Source organism: Marmota marmota, unplaced genomic scaffold (genome assembly GCF_001458135.2).
Source record: "Marmota marmota marmota unplaced genomic scaffold, marMar, whole genome shotgun sequence".
In the NCBI taxonomy this organism is placed as follows: Eukaryota; Metazoa; Chordata; class Mammalia; order Rodentia; family Sciuridae; genus Marmota; species Marmota marmota.
The window spans coordinates 7,920,898-7,939,833 of record NW_025999925.1 but is presented as its reverse complement, the minus strand read 5'-3'; the positions used below and the strand labels follow the sequence as shown (position 1 = coordinate 7,939,833).

General features: G+C 42.4%; 1 protein-coding gene across 3 annotated transcripts in view; it reads left to right on the top strand.

Annotated features, from left to right (window-relative positions):
* Positions 1 to 449: 449 nt before the first annotated feature.
* Serinc5 (serine incorporator 5) overlaps positions 450 to 18,936 on the top strand; it is a 104,388-nt gene continuing 85,901 nt past the window's right edge. The window contains exon 1 of one of the 3 annotated variants that reach the window (XM_048800199.1): positions 450 to 472. Coding sequence is in view for 2 of the 3 variants with exons in the window: in XM_048800198.1 (XP_048656155.1) it covers positions 1,234 to 1,260 (27 nt within the window). In the remaining variant the exon portion in view is untranslated. Of the gene's footprint in view, positions 473 to 1,085; positions 1,261 to 18,936 lie in introns of those variants that run through there. The other 2 variants (XM_048800198.1, XM_015497847.2) reach the window with 2 other exon arrangements.

Genomic DNA, 18,936 nt, shown 5'->3' with positions numbered 1-18,936 from the left:
GGTTCTGAATAGGGCCTGCTCAATTATGTCTCTTCCTCTAAACGCCTGAATCCAAGATACTGGAAGAGGAGCACAGCTCATAACCTGAGGACTGATTCCCATGCAACTTTCTTCTTAGTCTCCAACTCTTACACTCATCAAACAAGACACTCCTTTGTCAAAGGCTGTGCCCAGTGAAGGTCAAGCCTCCTGTTATTTGCCAGAGGATCACACATTTGGATTCTAGTCCCAAATTTGCTTTTTTCACTGTGTGAGGCTTTGCGCAAGTTATTTAACCTGTCCGGGCTTCAGTTGCTACATTTCTCAAATGGATGCAGTAATGTTTATTTGAAAGGCAAAGACTTAAATGGCTGTGAGAAGAGATCTGAATAGACAAAACAAAACAAAATAAAACAAAACAAAACTGGGAGTGCTCTCTCTGTCTTCTGCACTGGACAAGCAATTACTGGCATCCTCCTTGTAGCGAGGTCAGGTAAGAGGAAGCGAGGTCTCAAAGAGTCTTTGGTTTCGCAGGCCGCAGGGAAGAAAAGGCTGGAAATGTCTCAATATCCAGGGAAGCGCAGAAAGAGCTCTCACTGGAAAGCCCAGTATCCTGGGAACCTCAGGGAATTACAGCCTAGGTATTTAAGGAAGTTTGGGAGGACAGGGCAGCCTCAAAGTTGAAAAGTGGTCTTGGCAGATAAGGAAGGTAAAGGGATTTCAGAACAAGGACCTCGTGTATGTCTCCATTGGTGCTAGGCAGAGCGCAACAGAGTATCTCCACTGGGCAGGATCAGTGCATAACACTGGGGGACCGCTCTCTGAAGGCTGCAAGCTCTACTGGAGTCAGTAACCACCCAAGCAGAGGTGAAGAGGCGCTGCGCCCTCCCCAGCTAGGGACCAGGAAAGGCTTGGCTGGTTCACCAGGTCGGGAGCCCCACTGCCCAAGGACCAGTGACCCCTACCACTCAGCCGCCTGACGCCAGCGGAAGTGCGAGCCCAGGGAGAGTCTGCTCCGCCGCCCGGCGCCCGGGAAGGGGCGGGCACGGGGTGTGGCCGAGGCGGGGCCTGCCCACGGGGCGGGGTTTGGCGGCGGTTGTTTTTACCCAGGCCGCGGTGCCCAGCTCTCAGCTGAGGCTGCTTGGCTTGGAGGCGTGAGTGGGTGCGGAGAGCGGCGCTCGTGTGGCGAGCGAGCCAGGAGGGCCTGAGTGGCGCAGCGAGCGGGCAGCCCCCCGGTGCTCGTCGGCCGCCTCGATGTCTGCTCAGTGCTGTGCGGGCCAGGTGAGCGAGGCCGGGCGCCAGAGGGGCTGTCAGATCGGTGGACCCGGCCAGGAGCCTTTGAGCTTCGGGCTGGTCTGTGTGAACGTCCAGCGCGGCGGCCGTAGGTGGGGCTGGTGGTGTGCTCGGGCTGACCCCGCGCTGCCTGGGTGAGCGTCTCGGGCCGAGCTAGATGCTCAGCGGTCGAGAAACCCTGTGCAGCGGGCTGGCGGGAAGGACCGTGGGGAAGCCCGAGAGGCGACCCAGATCTTCCCGCACGGCCTCCGGGATTCCGCGTGGGGCGGGGTATGCAGGGTTTCACTCGGGATCCGACGTCTCCTAAGATGTGTCAAATCCCGTGTAGGACACCGGCTAGTGGCGCTGAGCTCCAGCACTCCAGGTTCTGTCTGTCGGATGAACTCAGGAAAAGACCGGGATTTGCATAACATCTCCTTCCCCTTACTTTGAACGAAACTCTAGTCAAAACAGTTCAGACAGGTTGTATTTGGCATCTCCAGCCCTAGAACTTGGGCTCTGTACCGTTGAGAATGTCTTGAGCCTGATTCCAAACCCCAAGGCTCAGATCTGGAAGGCTCTGTTCTGCTTCCTGAGTGTTCCGACCCAGCCCTAGCTGGGCTGTAGCCCGACTCCTTTAGTAGGTCGCAAGCCTTCCCGTCCCTCTTTGTAGCTCAACTTGCCTGAACCTGTTCTTTAATCTCGCTTATTAAAACCCTGGTATCTAAGCCATATATGTCCAGTTGGGATAGGCGTCTCCTACCAGTTCGTAGTGCATCAGGGCAGAATTAGTAGAGTTTTAGCTCTTTGATGCTAATTTCATTCCTTTCTGTAGGGTTAGAAAAAACGAAGTGGGTAAAACCTTCTAAATTTGGAGTTTCATGTAGTCAGTATTTCTGTATGGGGTTTTAATGGTGTATTTTAAAATCGAATCTGACTGCGGGGGCCGTCAGGCATTCAGGTGCAGGGGTGTCCTTACTTACATTCAACTTCAGGACAATCCAGGCAAAGCTGTAAGTGATGCAGGGGTTAAGCTGTAGGTTTCTGTAACCCACCGATTACAGGGGCAAATAATCCGTCCTCTTTGGAGTGGTCATGTGGCGTTATCTTGGTTTCTGAGGTCTAATACTGTGTTTGGCATGCATTCAAGTTGGCATTTTCAGAGATGAGGAAATTGAGGCTTTTTGACTTTAAGCAAAATGACTTTTTCTGAGACAGGCAAGGGAAAACACAGGAATGCTCCCAGGGCTTTTGAGACTAAGACAAAATTTGTTTTCAGAAAACTGCAAGTTTTTTTTTTCCCTTTCTTTTTGGGGTGCTGGGGATCTAATCCAGGGCCTTTTACATACTAGGTGAGTGCTACCACTAAGCTACACCACCAGCTCCCTGCAGATCTTTTATTCTTGTTGTTTTGAGATATGTTCTCAAATAATGATATAATGCTTTTCATTATGTGGTACTTATATATATTTAGGGGCATCCATCCGATTGCTTAAAAACCTCTGAGGATCTTTCAGTGATACCCAGTGCTCAATTTAGGGCTCTGAAAATTATTACCAGTAATCAAATGGGTATTGTAAAATAATTTATTGGTATGATTGATACTTTGCCAGGATTTAGTGACTCGTCTCTAAAATACCCCTATTCGTGATGTTGGAGAGAACCAAATCCTTGTCATTCATCACAGGAAAGTTAACTTCTGCTTTCTCAGTACTGCTGTAGGCATCATAGTGGTAGGTTTCAATGCAGTGAGCATGATTTCAAGAAGTTTACCTGGGGCTGGGGCCGTAGCTCAGTGGCAGAGCACTTGCTTAGCATGTGTGAGGTACTGGGTTTTGATCCTTAGTACCACATAAAAATAGGTAAGATAAAGGCATTCTGTCCATCTACAACTCCAAAAAAAAAAAAAAAAAAGTTTACCTGGAGGGTGAGGGAGTCTAGCTCAGTGGTAGAGTGATTTGCCCAGCATTCAAGAAACTCTGGATTTGATTCCCCTACCCCCACCAAAACAAAGCTCACAGTACCAAAAGAAGCCAGGTCTGCTAGTTTTATTGTTTGTTTGAGCACATACTATGTGCCAGGAAAATAGTAGGACAAATAGACATCTTTGCTCTTAGTGATGTGTGTGTGTGTGTGTTAGAGAGAGTACACAAGAGCCAGCGCACATTCCATAGCATGTAAACAACGGAACAATAAATTCACTAGTCCTGTAACAAGGCCTTGGAAGAGTTGTTGGTAGAGGAGTATAAAATGCCCCTTGAATTGATAAGTGAAGAAAGGCACCCACAGTAGGATCTGAGTAAGGAGTCTTCCAGGGTGTTCAAGGAATTAAACAGGGGCTGAATGAGGTCTGAGAGGTGGGCCAGTCCAGAGAGACTATGAGCCTGTAATAGAACAATGGATAGCACTTCTTGGTAAGAACACAGCTAATAAACACAACCACAAGATTAAAGAGTGAAGAGAGGTTTATTATTTGCAGTAAGGAAAGAGAGCACTGGGATAACTCCCAAAGCAATGTGTCTCCCACCAAAGGAAGCAAGGGGATTTCATTGGGGAGACTTATGCATATTCATATTGGAAAGACTTGTCATTACAAGTAGAGGCGGGCACAGTTCTGATGTGCTCAGTTTGAGATCAAGCTTCTTCATACATGGCAAGTTCAAAGATTGCCAGTAGGAACGCTTCCAGGTCAGAAAATCTAGCATTATAATGAAATTATAATAAGCACAGTTTACTCTAGGTCAACTAGAAGAGTAGCTGGGTGATTTTGGCTGGTTTGATTTAGTTCCTGTGTTTTTTTTCTCAGGGCCTTATCTGTTTTTTATTTGGGAACTGGGGATTCAACTCAGAGGTGCTTTTTCACTGAATTATATTCCCCAGCCTTTTTATTATTTTTATTTAATGTTTTGATGTTATTATAAAATATTATTATTTTATTATTTTTTGGAGACAGGATTTTGCTCAGTTGCTCAGCGTGGCCTGGAATTTGTGATTCTCCTGCCTCAGCCTGCTGAGTAGCTGAGATCACAGCTGTGAGCTTTTGTCCCAGGCTGGAGAACCTTATCCGAAACAAACAAAAAATCCTGAAGAAGGGACTGTATCAATCTTTGCCCAGGCAGGTCTTGAACTCTTGAGCTTAAGTGATACTCCTACCTTAGCCTTCTCCAAGTGCTGAGTTCTGGGATTGCAGAACTGGTGCCACCCAGCTCAGTAGTCATTTTAAAGGGGCCACAGCTTCTTCCACAACAAGTACAAGTGTTTGCCTCTCAAAAGTTCCTGCCTAGTGGCTAACAAGCCTCAGTGGGATTGGAATTTAGGTTTTATTCTGGCTTCAGTGAGAAGCTGTGGGGGTGGTGAGCTGTGGTTCAGTCTACACTCTGAAGATCCCTTTGAGTGTATGAAGACTGGACTGTATCAGGCTGGAGGGGAGGTAGGGAGAATAGTCTGAGCTGTTTGTTCAATGACTGTTCTTTAGCAGCTACCTTGCATATGCAAGCAGTGTTCTAGGCTTCAACAGCAAGCAGAAATCCCTTCCTGATGGAGCTTGAATCCTGCAATCTGCAGTTACTGTAGTCTAAGGGGAATGAGCATGGTACCTTAATTTAGGCTTTGGCTAAATTAAGCCAAATTAAGCTAAATTAAGAGGTAGAGCTGGAGTTTAGAGGTAGAGCATGGATTAGGAGTCTGGTGTGCGAGGGAGAAAGATTTGGTGTTTGAACTGGGTAGATGATACCATTTACTGAGGTGAAGTAGCAGACTGAAAGGGAGATGGACATTTAGCCAGGAAAACCTGTAGTTTTCTTTGGATTTTGTTATATTTGAGATTCCTATTATAAATTAGATGGTGATGGCAAGTATTGTGGTAAAATTGTGGTACAATTGTGCTCTGCCATATTTCATGTGTTAGAAACTAAATAGTCAAGTTCATATATTAATGATATTTGGAGGGTAGGACCTTGGGGGCGGATCATCAGGACTCTGCCTTCATGAGCATATTAATCCATTCATAGATTAATTGATTATTGAGGGAGTGGTTTTGTTAGAAAATCTAATTTTCCATGGCACACTTGCTCTGTCTCAGCATATGATGCCTTCTGCCATGTTACGATGCTGCAAGAAGAACTGAAAAGGTTACAGATCTTTAAGAAACATTCTTTTCCTTATATATTACCTAGTTTCAGGTACTCAGTTATCACAACAGAAAAAGGACTAAGACAGCAAATCACCAGTTGGACATTTAAGTCAGAGAGAGAAATTTGAGGTCAGAGACAGAAATTTGGCTTTTTGGGGGGGTGTTGTCAGGGAGGGGGTGCTAGGGATCAAACCTCAGACCTCATGCATCCCAGGCAGATACTCTACTGCTGAGCCCCAGCCGTGGGCTGGATTCAAATTGGGAAATCTGGACAAAGAGCTGTCATATCTATGGACAAGTCACTTACCCTCTATAACATCAGTTTTCCTCCCCTGTAGAATGGGTGTAATCATACTTCTTAGGGTCATTATGATTACTACATGTGATAATAAAATCTTTATTACAGGTTTCTTTGTAGTGTAAGGAACCTCTGAATTTGTTTACTGGTGGTCACTACCTGTCTGTGCCAGGACCATCTCCAGATCATCTTAATTTCTTTTTGCATCTACTCTGATATTCCCTTAGGTTTTGCTTTGGTCGTTGGTTAATGGATGTTAATGGATGCCCAAATGACATGGGAGTGGTCACTCAACACTTGGGTATGGAACACTGTTGGGGGAGGGTGATAAAGAGCTTCTTTGCTTTTCTAACTTCTGGGCTAGTCAGCCGGGGAGGTTAGCTATAGAAAAGGACAGTATATAGTCTCAGAGGTGAAAAGAGGAGTGTACTTAAAAGGTCTAGACCACCCTTCAGAGGCAATTTGAAAATAAAGCTTGGCATGGTTTACTGCAGACATATAAGAAATGATGATGATGATGATGATGATAGCTAAAATTTCTTTTATTACTCTGTATGCTATATTTTTTACAAACATATATTTTGTTCTTTATAACAACCTGATGAGATGGGTTATGTTCTACTTGGCCTCCTTTTACAGGTGAGGTAACTGAAGTACAGAGAAATGAATTAACTGATGGCTGTTACATAGTGGGGCAGCCAGGCCTTTGAACCCTGGTCCCCCTGGATTAAGTGGGCCACCTCTGTACTAGACTGATATTCCTTATTATTCTTAGTATTACAGTATAAATGAATAACTTTCAAATGGACTTATGGCAGTTTTGAGTATGTAACAATAAGGCTGTCTTGGTAGATACTATTGGCTGCCAATAATGGAGTTTAGTTTCTTCCTCATACCTGGTCCAGGTTATAAAAGTCAAAGTTAGAGACCAAATTCTACTATACATACTGACATTTATTGGTAAGCATGCACAGAAGTCATGTAGTCTGTTCTGAGGCTTCATGAAGTTCCAGCTTTTTACTCTTAGTATTGTGTCAGGTATCTTGCATGAAAAGCTCAGCTGGGATAGAGATGCCAGTATTCTAGTAGTAAGGACTTGGCTAACTTTCTGGGTGGACTCAGACAACTAAGACTGCTGTTCCAGCAGGAAGGACCATGTGGATGGATCAACCCATGATTGCCATTCAGAGTGAAGACTCAAACTGTCTCATAGCCAGTCCAGGCAAGGGCAGGAATTCCCAGCTGCAGGTATTTCCAACAGATCATAGACACCCACCACCAACAACAACCTGGGTGCAGATCAAATCCAGGGCCTCAAGCATGCTAGGCAAGCACTCTGCCACTGAACTACAACTCTAGCCCTTTTTGTTTTGAGAAGGGGTCTTGCTAAGTTGCCCACACTAGCCTCTAACCTCGAACTTGTGATCCTCTTGTTTCAGCAACCTGAATAGCTGGATTATAGTGTGCACTGCCTAACATACCCTGCCTCATATTTCTTGATCACTGAGATTTCCCCAATGAAACCCCACTTCTGACGTCTATTTATTAATTAGCAAAACCTTGAATACTACCAAGGACTATCCGTTGTCAAGGATAAACAAAGAAGAACCTTAGTTAAAGGATAAAAATATTTTTTTCAGTAGTAATAAAATATTGTAACAATAGGGTAAAGAACTGAGAGATCTATCCTTTTTGTGCCTTTTAAAGGGAGAAGAGAAGGGAATAGGGAGGGAATAAGTGGGACTCAGGTGGAGCCCAAGAAGTCAAAAGTTAAAGTTACTAAAGGTTGGTCAGTGCAAATGGGATTAAGTCATCTGTGTCTTCTAGCTGGATCTGATCAAAGTTAGGATTCTGTGCTTAGAGACTGGGAGATAGGAGCTCCACCCTTGTTGATTACATTTTAAATGAATGATTTTTAGTTTCTTTCTTTCTTTTTTTTTTTTTTGATGCTGGGGATTTGAACCCAGGGTCTCTTGCATACTAGGCAAGTGCCCTGCCACTGAGCTACACTCCCAACCTGCTTTTAGGTCCTTGAGAAAGACACTTTGTAGCATTATCCCTGTCCCTTGGTATCCATGGAGGATTGGTTCTAGGACCTCTCCTTAACAAAGTCTGCAGATGCTCAAATTCTCTTATATCAAATGGTACAGTATTCACATATAATCAATGCACATTCTCCCATATACTTTAAATCATCTCTAGATTACTTATAATACCTAATTCACTGATACAGTGTACATGCTATGTCAATACTTGACATGCTATATTTTTTAGGAAATAACAGCAAGAAAAGTTTGCACTTGTTGGGCACGATGGTAGACACCCATAATCCCAGGGAATTAGGATGCCCAGGCAGCAGGATTGTAATTCGAGGCCAACCTCAGCAATTTAGTGAGACCTTCAGCAATTTATCAAGACCCTGTCTTCAAAACAAAAAGTAAAAAGGACTGGAGATGTAACTTGGTAAAGCACCCCTGGGTTCAATCCCCAGTACCAAAAGATAATTAAAGATAAACAAATAAAAGTCTGTGTGTATTCAGTATAAACACATTCCCCTCCCCTTTTTGTTTTTGTACTAGGGATTGAATCCAGGGGTGCTTAACCCCTGAGACACATTCCCAGCCCTTTTGTGTATTTTATTTAGAGACAGGGTCTTGCAAAGTTGCTTAGGGACTAGATAAATTGCTGAGGATGGCTTTGATCTTGTGATCTTCCTGTTTCAGCCTCCCCACCTGCTGGGATTATAGGCATGTGTCACCATGCCTAGTTTTTTATTTTTGAAAATTTTTTGGTTGAATCCATGTACATATATGTCTCAAAGAAACTGAGGAAGGATTCATAGGTGTAAGTTCTTTTTAGTAAATACTCTAAGAAAGGAAGGTTAGGTGTCTATCTTCAGGTGTTGGCTAGAACAAACAGTAAATTCTGACATCCCTGAGCTTTTCCAAACTGGGATTCTAAAGGAAGCTGGGTCAGGGCTGGGGAACCCTGTTGCAGTCTGACTGAGTCTCTTAGTGTGGGAGTTTGAACAAAGTGTGTGCATAGAGAGTTCTTGCAATCCTTATCATTTCTCACCTATGCCAATTCACAAAACCTCTGGCATCATCTGAGTTGGAGGCAACTGAATCCCATGCAAAGACTTGTTTAGAGCATCACCTTTCAATGAGATATTAGTAGAGTGGATATCCCCTCTCAGAGCAAGTGATTGAGTACATTCAGATTGTAGCCTAAAACTCATATGCAAGTCCATGAAGACTTATTTAAAAAGTAAATTACTTTGGGCATGATGGTGCATGCCTATAATCCCAGTGACTCAGGAGACTGAGGCAGGAGGATGGCAAGGGTAAGGCCAGCCTCAGCAACTTAGCAAGACTCTCAGTGACTTTGTGAGACCCTGTCTCAAAATACAAAGAATAGAAAGGGTTGAGGGTTCGCTCAGTGGTGAAGCACCCTAGAGTTCAATCCGCTGTACAAAAAAAAAAAAAAGAAAGAAAGTAAATTAACACCACATAATAACAATGATACCCTTGAAATGTCCTTTCGTCTTGTCTAGTAAAACCTCAATCTCTGTTTTCAAGCCCAGTTCAAGAAATATTTCCCCAATATAATATTAATGTTTTCTATCAAAGTTAAACCTGTAATGTAACACAAAAATATGTTTACTATTATTTAAATTTCACCTTGTATAATGGAACTATTTTAAGTTAGGAAACCATGTGGTCAGAATATAGTCATATAAAAATTTCCTGACATGCATCGAGTCATAACTGTGGCCCTCCCCAATTTTAAATTAGCTAATCTGTAGAACTTTTGAAACAATGAAGTTTCTTCGATCTTCCTTTGAAGCTGGATTTAAATAAAACTTTTTTTTTTTTTTGTATTAGGTATTGAACCCAAGGGTACTTAACCACTGAACCACATCCCCAGCCCTTTTTATTTTTTAAGTACTCTTCCTATCAGAACAAGGGGTAGAACTTCATTAGGGAAAAAAGCAGGCAAACTGCCTCCCCAGGTATGCTTGCACACCAGATTCCTTCTGGGGGCACTCCCTTCTGTAGAAGTACAGTTTTTGCCTTGCCCACCCACTTCCAAGCCCATATTTGATTTCTTGCAGCACCTCAGTATTTCTAACGCCAGTAATGAGCTTTCTCTTAAGAGTCCTTGCACCTAGACCTGTCCACACCACCTGGTTTGGTCATGGGATGCATTGGAAGTGTGTCCTGTGATTTGCAGGGGTATGTTGGATCTTTTCTCCTGGGCTGAGTCTGTATTTACTGTGGCCTAGCAGGACCCCTGTTGAGGGCTTTTGGTTACAGAACCCTTGTTTCTACTGCTCTTGTTGATAGTGATTGGAAATGTTAGGTCCTCCTGTCACATGTTGCTTCTGTCCTTGGAAGAGATCCAGGCATAGAAATTCATTCTTTCCATCACTGATGCTTTTATGAACAATGTGGGGTATTTGTGAAACAGGGAAAACCACATATTATTACTACAGAGAGAACCACATTTTGATGTTTTATATTCAGTCATTTAAATTTAATATATGTGATTTTACTTTGCAAAATTGGGATTATAGTGTAGGTGCTGTATTTAATCCCACTCTTTGAATTATCAGGGTGACCGCAGAAGTTTTTTTTAACCACAAAAGTTTTTAACATGCTCCAGCCACTAATTTGCAGCCATTAATGCTTTTTAGGTTTACATGCGGATGTAAATAGTGGTACCTTCAAACCAGATTTCTCTGGAGGTTTTAAAGTTGAATGTTTGTAATTCAGTTAATGGGTTAATGTGTTAATAGGTTTGAGTGTTTCTATTCCCCAAACGCTAAAATACTGTGAAAATGTCTAATCATACCCCTTTAAATGTCATTTATAATATATTTCAGTCATTTTCAACTTTTTCTTCAACTTTGATCTTTTTCTTTACAGCTGTGTACACAGTTACCATCTGTCCAGTGGTATTTGAATTGCTGTTTTTCTGATTTTTTCCTGCTTGATGGTGCTCCTCTTTGTTTCAGATGCATTAAGTTTGAATTCAGTGATTTTTATCATTACTATGGGACACTTATTTTTCTATTCATTTTTATAAAACACAGGTAAAATACCCACACACGTGCTTTACTTACTGACACAGGTGGTGATCCCGTTCATGTTGAACTCTGGCTCATGTGGCTCACCGTGAGCTGATTCTGGAAGGGTGGCTTGTGTGCTGTAGTCAAGTTTAGGGTCTTGGAAAGATAAGCCTCTGCCCCTTCCCTCAACAGCATGAGGTGTGGGATGTGCGGGTTGTGGGTGGGGGTGTGGGGGTGGGAAGAGCTGGTGGGAAGGTTGTTTCTTCAGACTTATTTTCTTGGGCTGTCTGATAGCTGACCTGGGCCTGCTGACAAATAGCTCTGGGCTGCTGTAGATGAGTGTGAGGACTGCGTGGAGGATTGAGAGAGAGAGTCTGTAGGGAATGGAAGGCAGCCTCTGACTCATCCTGTGCTGAAGAGATAAAAGGTAACACCCTTGCCCTATTGCTGGCTTCCCACCGCCTTTCTGTATAAATACAGGCAGTAGATTTCCCACAGATACTGAATGACTGGGCGTGGCCTATGAAACTGGAAGGTTTATTTCTCAGTTTCCCAAGAGTTTTAATGTTATCAACATTTAGGACCCTCAGAGAAGGTCTGAATTTGCCCCTCCCCCTTCTGAAATTGGGAATGGCTTCCTCATGCTGAGAGTGGAGACAGCCCCCCCCCACCACTTCCAACTGTTTCTCTATTTCTCCATCTCTAACATCCTCTCTTTTGTGTTATGAGTTCTTAAGACAGCGCTCTGTAATATCTTTTCTTTTGAGTTAAAAAGATAACATGTTTTTCTAAAAGGGAGATACAGATGCTGGTCCCTGTATGCCCTAGCTTCTTTTGATAAGGAGGCTCCAGGGACCCCTGAGACTCTTTTTCAGCCAACTCTTTTCAGCCAAGGACTGAAGGGGGCTGAACCTGTGAAACTCCAGGCTTTTGTCCGAATACATGCCTTCCCTTCTGAAAAACTTTCCTCACCCTGGAGCTTTTCAGAGATGGAACTTTTGAAACAATGAAGCTGGATTTAAATAAAACTTTTTTTTTTTTTTTTTTTTGGTATTAGGCATTGAACCCAAGGGCACTTAACCACTGAACCACATCCCCAGCCCTTTTTATTTTTGAAGTACAATTGCTGACTCTGGCTTTGAATGGTGATCCTTCCACCTCAGCCTCCAACAGGTGTGTGCCACTGTGTCTGGTTAAAACCTCTTTTCAGGACTGGGGCTGTAGCTGGGTGGCAGAGCACTTGCCTAGCATGAGTGAGGCACTGGGTTCAATCCTTAGCACCACATACAAAAATAAGCAAATAAAATAAAGGCATGCTGTCCATCTACAACTACCAAAAGAAAAAAAAAAAAAAGAAAAAGAAAAAAACAACAAACCTCTTTTCATACCAATTTGAGTCCACATATTTCTGGAGCAGTGAGCATTATGGCCCAGATTCTTTCCCCCCTGGGCAAGATGTCACCCACTAACAGGTAGAGCAGTGATTGTGGCAGCACTTGGCCCGCTTTTCTATGATAATTTGACCTTAAAAAGGAAGGGGGGGGGGCGCCCTGCTGGGATTGTGGCTCAGTGGTAGAGCACTTGCCTGGCAAGTGTGAGGCATGATTCTCAGCACCACATATAAATAAATAAAATAAAGGTCCATCATCAACTAAAAAATGTTAAAAAAAAAAAAGGAAATCCTCATCTAAGACCGTATTTCTGCAGAATTAGGCATTGGTTGCAATTCCTTTTTTATTCCTTGACCAAGCTGTTTGCTGTTTTCAGTATTTTTTAAAAAAATATGTTTTTAGTTATCAATAGACCTTTATTTTATTTATTTTTATGTGGTGCTGAGAATCGAACCCAGTGCCCGTGCCCACATATGCTAGGCAAGTGCTCTACCACTGAGGTATGACCCCAGCTGTTTTCAGTATTTGTGAAAGGTGGGAACACCTGTTTAACAGCTAAAGATCATGTGTCCTCTTATGTTCACAGTCAAGCAGCCTTGCTAGTGAATTTTCATTACATACTGCTGTTGTCAGTTGAATTTGGGTTACAATTGGGTGCTGAGAGCAGGAGTGATTGAGTTACTGATGTAAACCACTGTGATCGTACCAAAATATTAGGTTTCTCAAGTAGTCCAAAGTGAACCTCTGCAGCCCTATTTAAAATGTATTTAAAAACATTTCCTATATTTTCTGGCATGTATATGAACGATGTTTTATTTATTTATTTATTTATTTTTTAATTTAATTTTTTTTTTTTTTTATGAACGATGTTTTAGATGATTTTAAAACAACCTGGGAGTTAGGGTAGTGTGTGTAAGACATTCTAATAGTGGATTGGTCTGATTATATAAAACATCTGTTTGGATTTTAAAGGAAATAGGGTTTTACTTTTGGCTTTTATTCTGTAGTTTGCCTTATGAGATTAAAGTTGCTGATGTTTCAGGAAAGCAGCTGTTATGGAAAAACTTAGATTGGTTTTTATCACAGACGAAGTTTTGAAACACTTTGTGGGTTTGAACTAATGTTACAGTATGTAGGGATTAGGCAGCATTTTTTCTTCTCATGAAAACTGTCTAGTCAAAACAAAAGTAGGAAAAAAACCCATACACAACTCCTTAAAGCTTTTTACAAAGAGTTGGAAAATCAGGCTTATGTTTGTTTACTTACCATTTTTATAAACTGGCTAATTACATTTTGAAACACAGTTCATGAGGTCTTAGTGGAATTTCTTTGGCAGTTTTTTTGTTCTTGCATTGTATCCCAGTGATCTCCTAATGCTCTGATCCTTGGTGAGCATGGTTCACCAAAACTGGGGAGGAATTCAGTCTTTTGTTCCTGACTTCATGCTCATTGATGTCCAGGGGTGTTCTGGGAAACAATGGCAGTATTTTGTAACCATAGTGATGAAACTGGTCTCCATAAGAAGAGCCTAATATCTATGAGCTTTCTTCAGCTTTACTGATGTCATCTTAAGGGTTTAGGACATAATTGCCTATTTCATTTGCTGTTTTTTTTTTTAAGGTATATATTTTTTAGTCGTTGATGGACCTTTATTTTATTTATTTATTTAAGTGTGGTGGTGAGAATCAAACCCAGTGTCTCACACATACTAGGGAAGTGCTCTACCACTGAGCCACAACCCCAGCCCTTGCTGTTGTTTTGTTTTAAAGCTAACAAAATCCCTAAAGCAGTATGTCAACTGATAAATATTTATTGGATAACCAGAATAATATAATTCAAAGGCTGTAACTAGGTCCACTTTTATGCTCTGGAGCAACTTATGAATTAATGCTGGGTTTCTCAGCAGTATAAGATGACCCCTGAGGCAGAATTTCTTTATAATCAGATGGAGGGTTTGTGCACCCCAGCTTTGCATTTTTGCCTCTTAGGAAAGGGGAGGAGCCTGGGGGTCCTTGGCTTGGACGCCTCCTTTGGGAGTAGATAAGCATGTAGAGAGTAGGTTCCCAAGAACGGGCTCTATAGATTTCACAGGGCCTTGCAGTTACACCCAGGGGTGTCTTTGGGTATTCTGGACACTTTTCCATGCTATTTCTCAGCTTCTCAAAGGAACCTTCTTGCCTCAAGAAAACAATGCTAGAATAAGAAGAAAACATGAACATAGAACCTTGAGAGACACCTTCATTTAAAAAGTAGACATTCCCCGTAGTGAACGAGGAAAAAAAGAAAATCTAAGTGAGGGTAGAGTTTTCCTGGAGAGGAAAGAGTTGGAGATTGAGTGTGGGTGCTGGAGCTGCTGGCTTGGTTCTGTGACATCCAAAAGTCAAGAGAGAGAAAGATCAATCGGTGCCAGGCCTTTTGGCAGCCTCTTTTTTGTGGGCTTGGAAGGTAAGAGTGCTAAGTTGGGTACTGGAGAGATGAGGAACTTGAGTCAGGGAAGAGAGATTATTATTTTTTAAGATAAAAGGAGTAGGGCTGTGGCTGTGGCTCAGTGGCAGAGCGCTTGCCTGGCACATGTGAGGCACTGGGTTCAATTCTCAGCACCACATAAAAATAAAATAAAGGTAAAATAAAGGTACTGTGTCCACCTACTACAATGACAACAACAAAAAATTTAAAAAATTTTATAAAAAGATAAAAGGAGGAGCAGGTTAGGAGTCTTAGGAGATTTGAGCCTGTCCTTGAAGGGTGATAGAAAAGTGGCCTGAACACTTCTGCCTCCAGACTGTAGGATGCTGAAGTTTAATGGCTCTTCAGTACTGGCACCACCCTGCAGTCCTAGCACCAGCGAAGCAGAATCGGGATGATCACTTGAGTCTGGGAGTTCAAGATCAGTCTGGGCAACTTAGCAACACCCTATCTTTTACTCCGTAAGTGACCTTGTAAAATCTTACCCTGCTAAAATTTAGTCCACAGGTAGCCCCTCCATCCTCTTGATTCTTCTTTTTTCTTCAATACTCCTGCCTTTTTTCTGTTGAATTTTGCTGAATCTTTTGTTTCTGTTTTTAATTGATGCATAATAATTGTGCATATGTGTGGGGACCTTGTGTTGTTCCATATGTGCATACATTGTGTAATGATCAAATCAAGGTAATTAGCATAGCCACCACCTCAAATGATCATTTCTCTGTGGTGAGAACATTCAGAATTCTTCCATTTTGTAATATATGTTAATGTTAATTATAATCACTGCACTGTGCAATAAAACACGGGACCTTAGACCTCCTGTCTGATAATGTAAGTCATTACTTGTTGACCAATCCTTCCTCTCCTCCTCTCTCCCGCCCCTAAATTTGTGGATTATTATTAACTGGGATTCTATTTTTTGGAAAATTCTGGCGAGGTAAGTTGAGTTTTGAAGAGATCCAGGTTTTGCTGCCTGCCTACTGATTTTTGAAGCAGATTATGGAATCTAAGAGATAAGAGACCTTTACAGTATTCACCACCTGAAGTTTATATGTTCTTTTAATGCCCCTCCTCTGTGTATCTTTTTGAACCTCTCCAGTATTGGGGGGATCGTGGCTGTTCCTAGTTCTTAAGCTTTCTGTGCTTTGGTTTCCTTGCTTGTCAAATGGGGGGAATTCCTGTCTTGCTTTCCTCATAGGATTATTGACAGGATCAAGGCATTATAGACCTGTGAAGTGGTGGTGTCGTTGTGACAGGATTCAGTGCAGGAAGCTGAGACCACTCTAAGTATTCTAAGCAGAAGAGGATTTAGTGGAAGAAATTAGGTGTTTAACAATAATTGGCAGAACTAGAAGAACAAGGATCCTGGCGGGGGGGTGGTGCTGCTAGGCATGGTGGCATATGCTTGTAATCCCAGCTACTCAGGAGGCTGAGGCAGGAGGATTGCAAGTTCAAGGCCAGCCTGGGCAACTCAGCAAGATTGTCTCAAAATAAAATAAAAATGGTTGGGGATGTAGTTTTGTGGTAGAATGCTTGCCTATTATTTGTGACTCCCTGGGTTCAATCCCTAGTACTGGAGGACCATTGGGGAGCTCTTGAATTTAAAAACACAGTGATCCCAGAGGTCAGGGGCTAATGCTGCCCTACCACCTTGTCGTCTACTGCTGGTGGCTTGACACAGGAGCTCCAAGTCTGGTTGCTGCAATTGCCTTTCCTTTTCCAATACAACAGGGACCTAGAGGTTACGTTTGCTAAAAGTGCTGACTCTTCACTAAAGCCTGCAAATGCCAATAGGTAACTAAAAACATTTTTGCCTTCTGTATCTGTCTCCTTTATTACATTAAACTTTGGGTCAGATTCCTGCTCAACTCTGCATGTAGGCATGCTAATCACTTATGGAATGTATCTAAAAACTTGTAATGACAGGTTTATTAGTCCTAAATTGACCTAAACTTTCTTGTATTCCTTCAAGACTGAAGGTTCCAAGTTAAGATAACTAAAAAGTATTTTCAAGATTTGCAGGGTCATTCAACTGGCAGCTTTTATATAAGCCTGTTCCAGAACTCCCCAAGTTGTGCCTATAAATCTTCAGTCATTGCGTCATACCTCCCAGAAACAGTGGAACTCTGAAGGCAGATCATCCCTTAGTTAGCAGGTCTCCATAAGCAGGAGCAGTCATCTCAGGAGAACCGAATTGCCCCAGGTCAGATAGATACACATCCTGGAAGCAATAGAGAGTGCCCTTGAGCAGAATCAACTTTCTAGACACAAAAAAAAAAAACTGTTCTGTGACCAGAACAGATAATGATCAGCCAGACCACAGTTTGACCCAGACTCCTGCTGTGCATACCTCTAGTCCCCACCCCAGATCTTCTTTGATTCAAACCTAAAGCTCATGTCAGTACCCCTAGAGGGTTGGAGCTCTTGATCCCTCTTGTCTTTCCAGTATAGTTGTATTGATTAAATTCCTTTCCTGTCTTTCACCATTATTTTTTCTGTGTGATTTCTGAGGCGAGTGGCTAGACCTAATTTGTTGTAACTCTTTGAAATCAGTCAGGTCCCCTATTAACTATCTAGGTCTCTGGTAACCTCGGGACCTTGCCTGGCAGGAGAAGCCACAGCAGGAGAGTGACTTGAACCCCCTTGTCACCTTCCAAATATAATGAAAGCTGCTAATTGTCAGTACCGTAACAGCAAAGTCTGGAAATATGGTTTAACTTTCCAGATTCTTGAGTACTGGGGGATACCCTGGAGAAGGCAGGCATGGAGGCATGTGAGATGATAGAGCGAATTGAGTGCCAGCTATGAACAGTGAGTATAATAAACTCTAGTACATGGCACTGTACTTTTGGGAAATAAAACTACAGAGGAGAAAATATCACTTGTAATCCCAGAGAGAATAAACCCTCTTACACTTTCTTGTATTTCATTGTAGTGTTAAAATAAACTGGATCATACTGTATGTTCTCATTTATATCCTAACAATTTCACATAACATTGAATATTTTCACATATAAGAATTCTCCAAAAGTGCTGGGCATGGTGGAACACGCCTGCAACCCCAGTGACTCAGGAGGCCAAGGCAGCAGAGTCACAGGTTTAAGGCTAGTCACAGCAACTTAGTGAGGCCCTCAGAGACTTAGTGAGACCCTCTCTTAAAGTAATAAAAAAGGCTGGACATGTGGCTCAGTGGTAGAATATCACTGGGTTCGACCCCCAGTATCAGAAAAACAAAAGTGTTGTACATTGTGCCTTTTACTCTAGGTTAGAGCCCTGGAAATAGTCTTGCTATATAACATAACATGACATGTGCATGCTAAAAATTACCACATTGTGAAAAATTGCACAGCAAAACCCACAGGTCTTATGGGAAAAAATTTAGGGGCATAGCATTCATCTTCTTTATTAGTAGCACATTAAAAAAAAAAAAAAGAAAAAGAGCATGGTAAAAATGGTATTACAGTTTTACAAATGTTAAATAGTTAAAAATTCATAACTACTATGATAAATTTGTCCCTTTACTTTGAAAAAAGACTTGAAGTATATTTGTGAAAGTTGGTAGTGGAAGTTACAGCTGTCAAGTTGTGAAGTGGTGGGAGGAGGGGTATCTGAAAGGACGCAGGCCGTACCCCCAGTGGTATTTTGGTGTGACTCTGAATGCTGTACCCCCAGTGATATTTTGGTGTGACTCTGAATGCACTTGTTAACTTGTGTGCATTTGTGCATTACTATGCAGCCCAGTTCAGCTGGGTAGCCTTCTGCTTTCACACAGTGTTTCTCACAGACAAAACTGGACTTCCTGTTATGCTCAGATTGTTCCCTAACGTGTCAGTTTGTAGCAGGGGTCCACTCATGCTTTGAATATGAGCCTTGCTGCTCTGCCTGTGATGCTCTTTAAAAACATGTTTAACTGACACGTTTTCCCCTCCTCCTTATCCCTCTCCCCTTCCCTAACCACAGGGAAAGCAAGATTAACCTTCCTCCCACCCTGGGCCAGATTATCTGCCCTGAGTTATCTGCCCTCCGGCTCACTGACCACAGGAACGAAAAAGTCCAGACTTCAGGGCTGGCACCTGCGGATCTAAGAAATGGCTGTCTTTCAAGGCTACAAATGAATTATGAGTCTTGATGGCACAGCTGGGGTGTCGCCTTTGTATCCCTTCTTCAAAAACCCTCCGTCCCCCTTGTCAGTTAGAATCACAGCCTCTGGGACAGGAGTTCCCTGTCTTTCTCCTTTACTAGCAAAACAATAAAACTTCTTTTTCCTTTTTCTGAAAGCCTTGTCCTTGTTATTGGATCGGTGTCAGGGACAAAGATAGAGCTTTCCGTA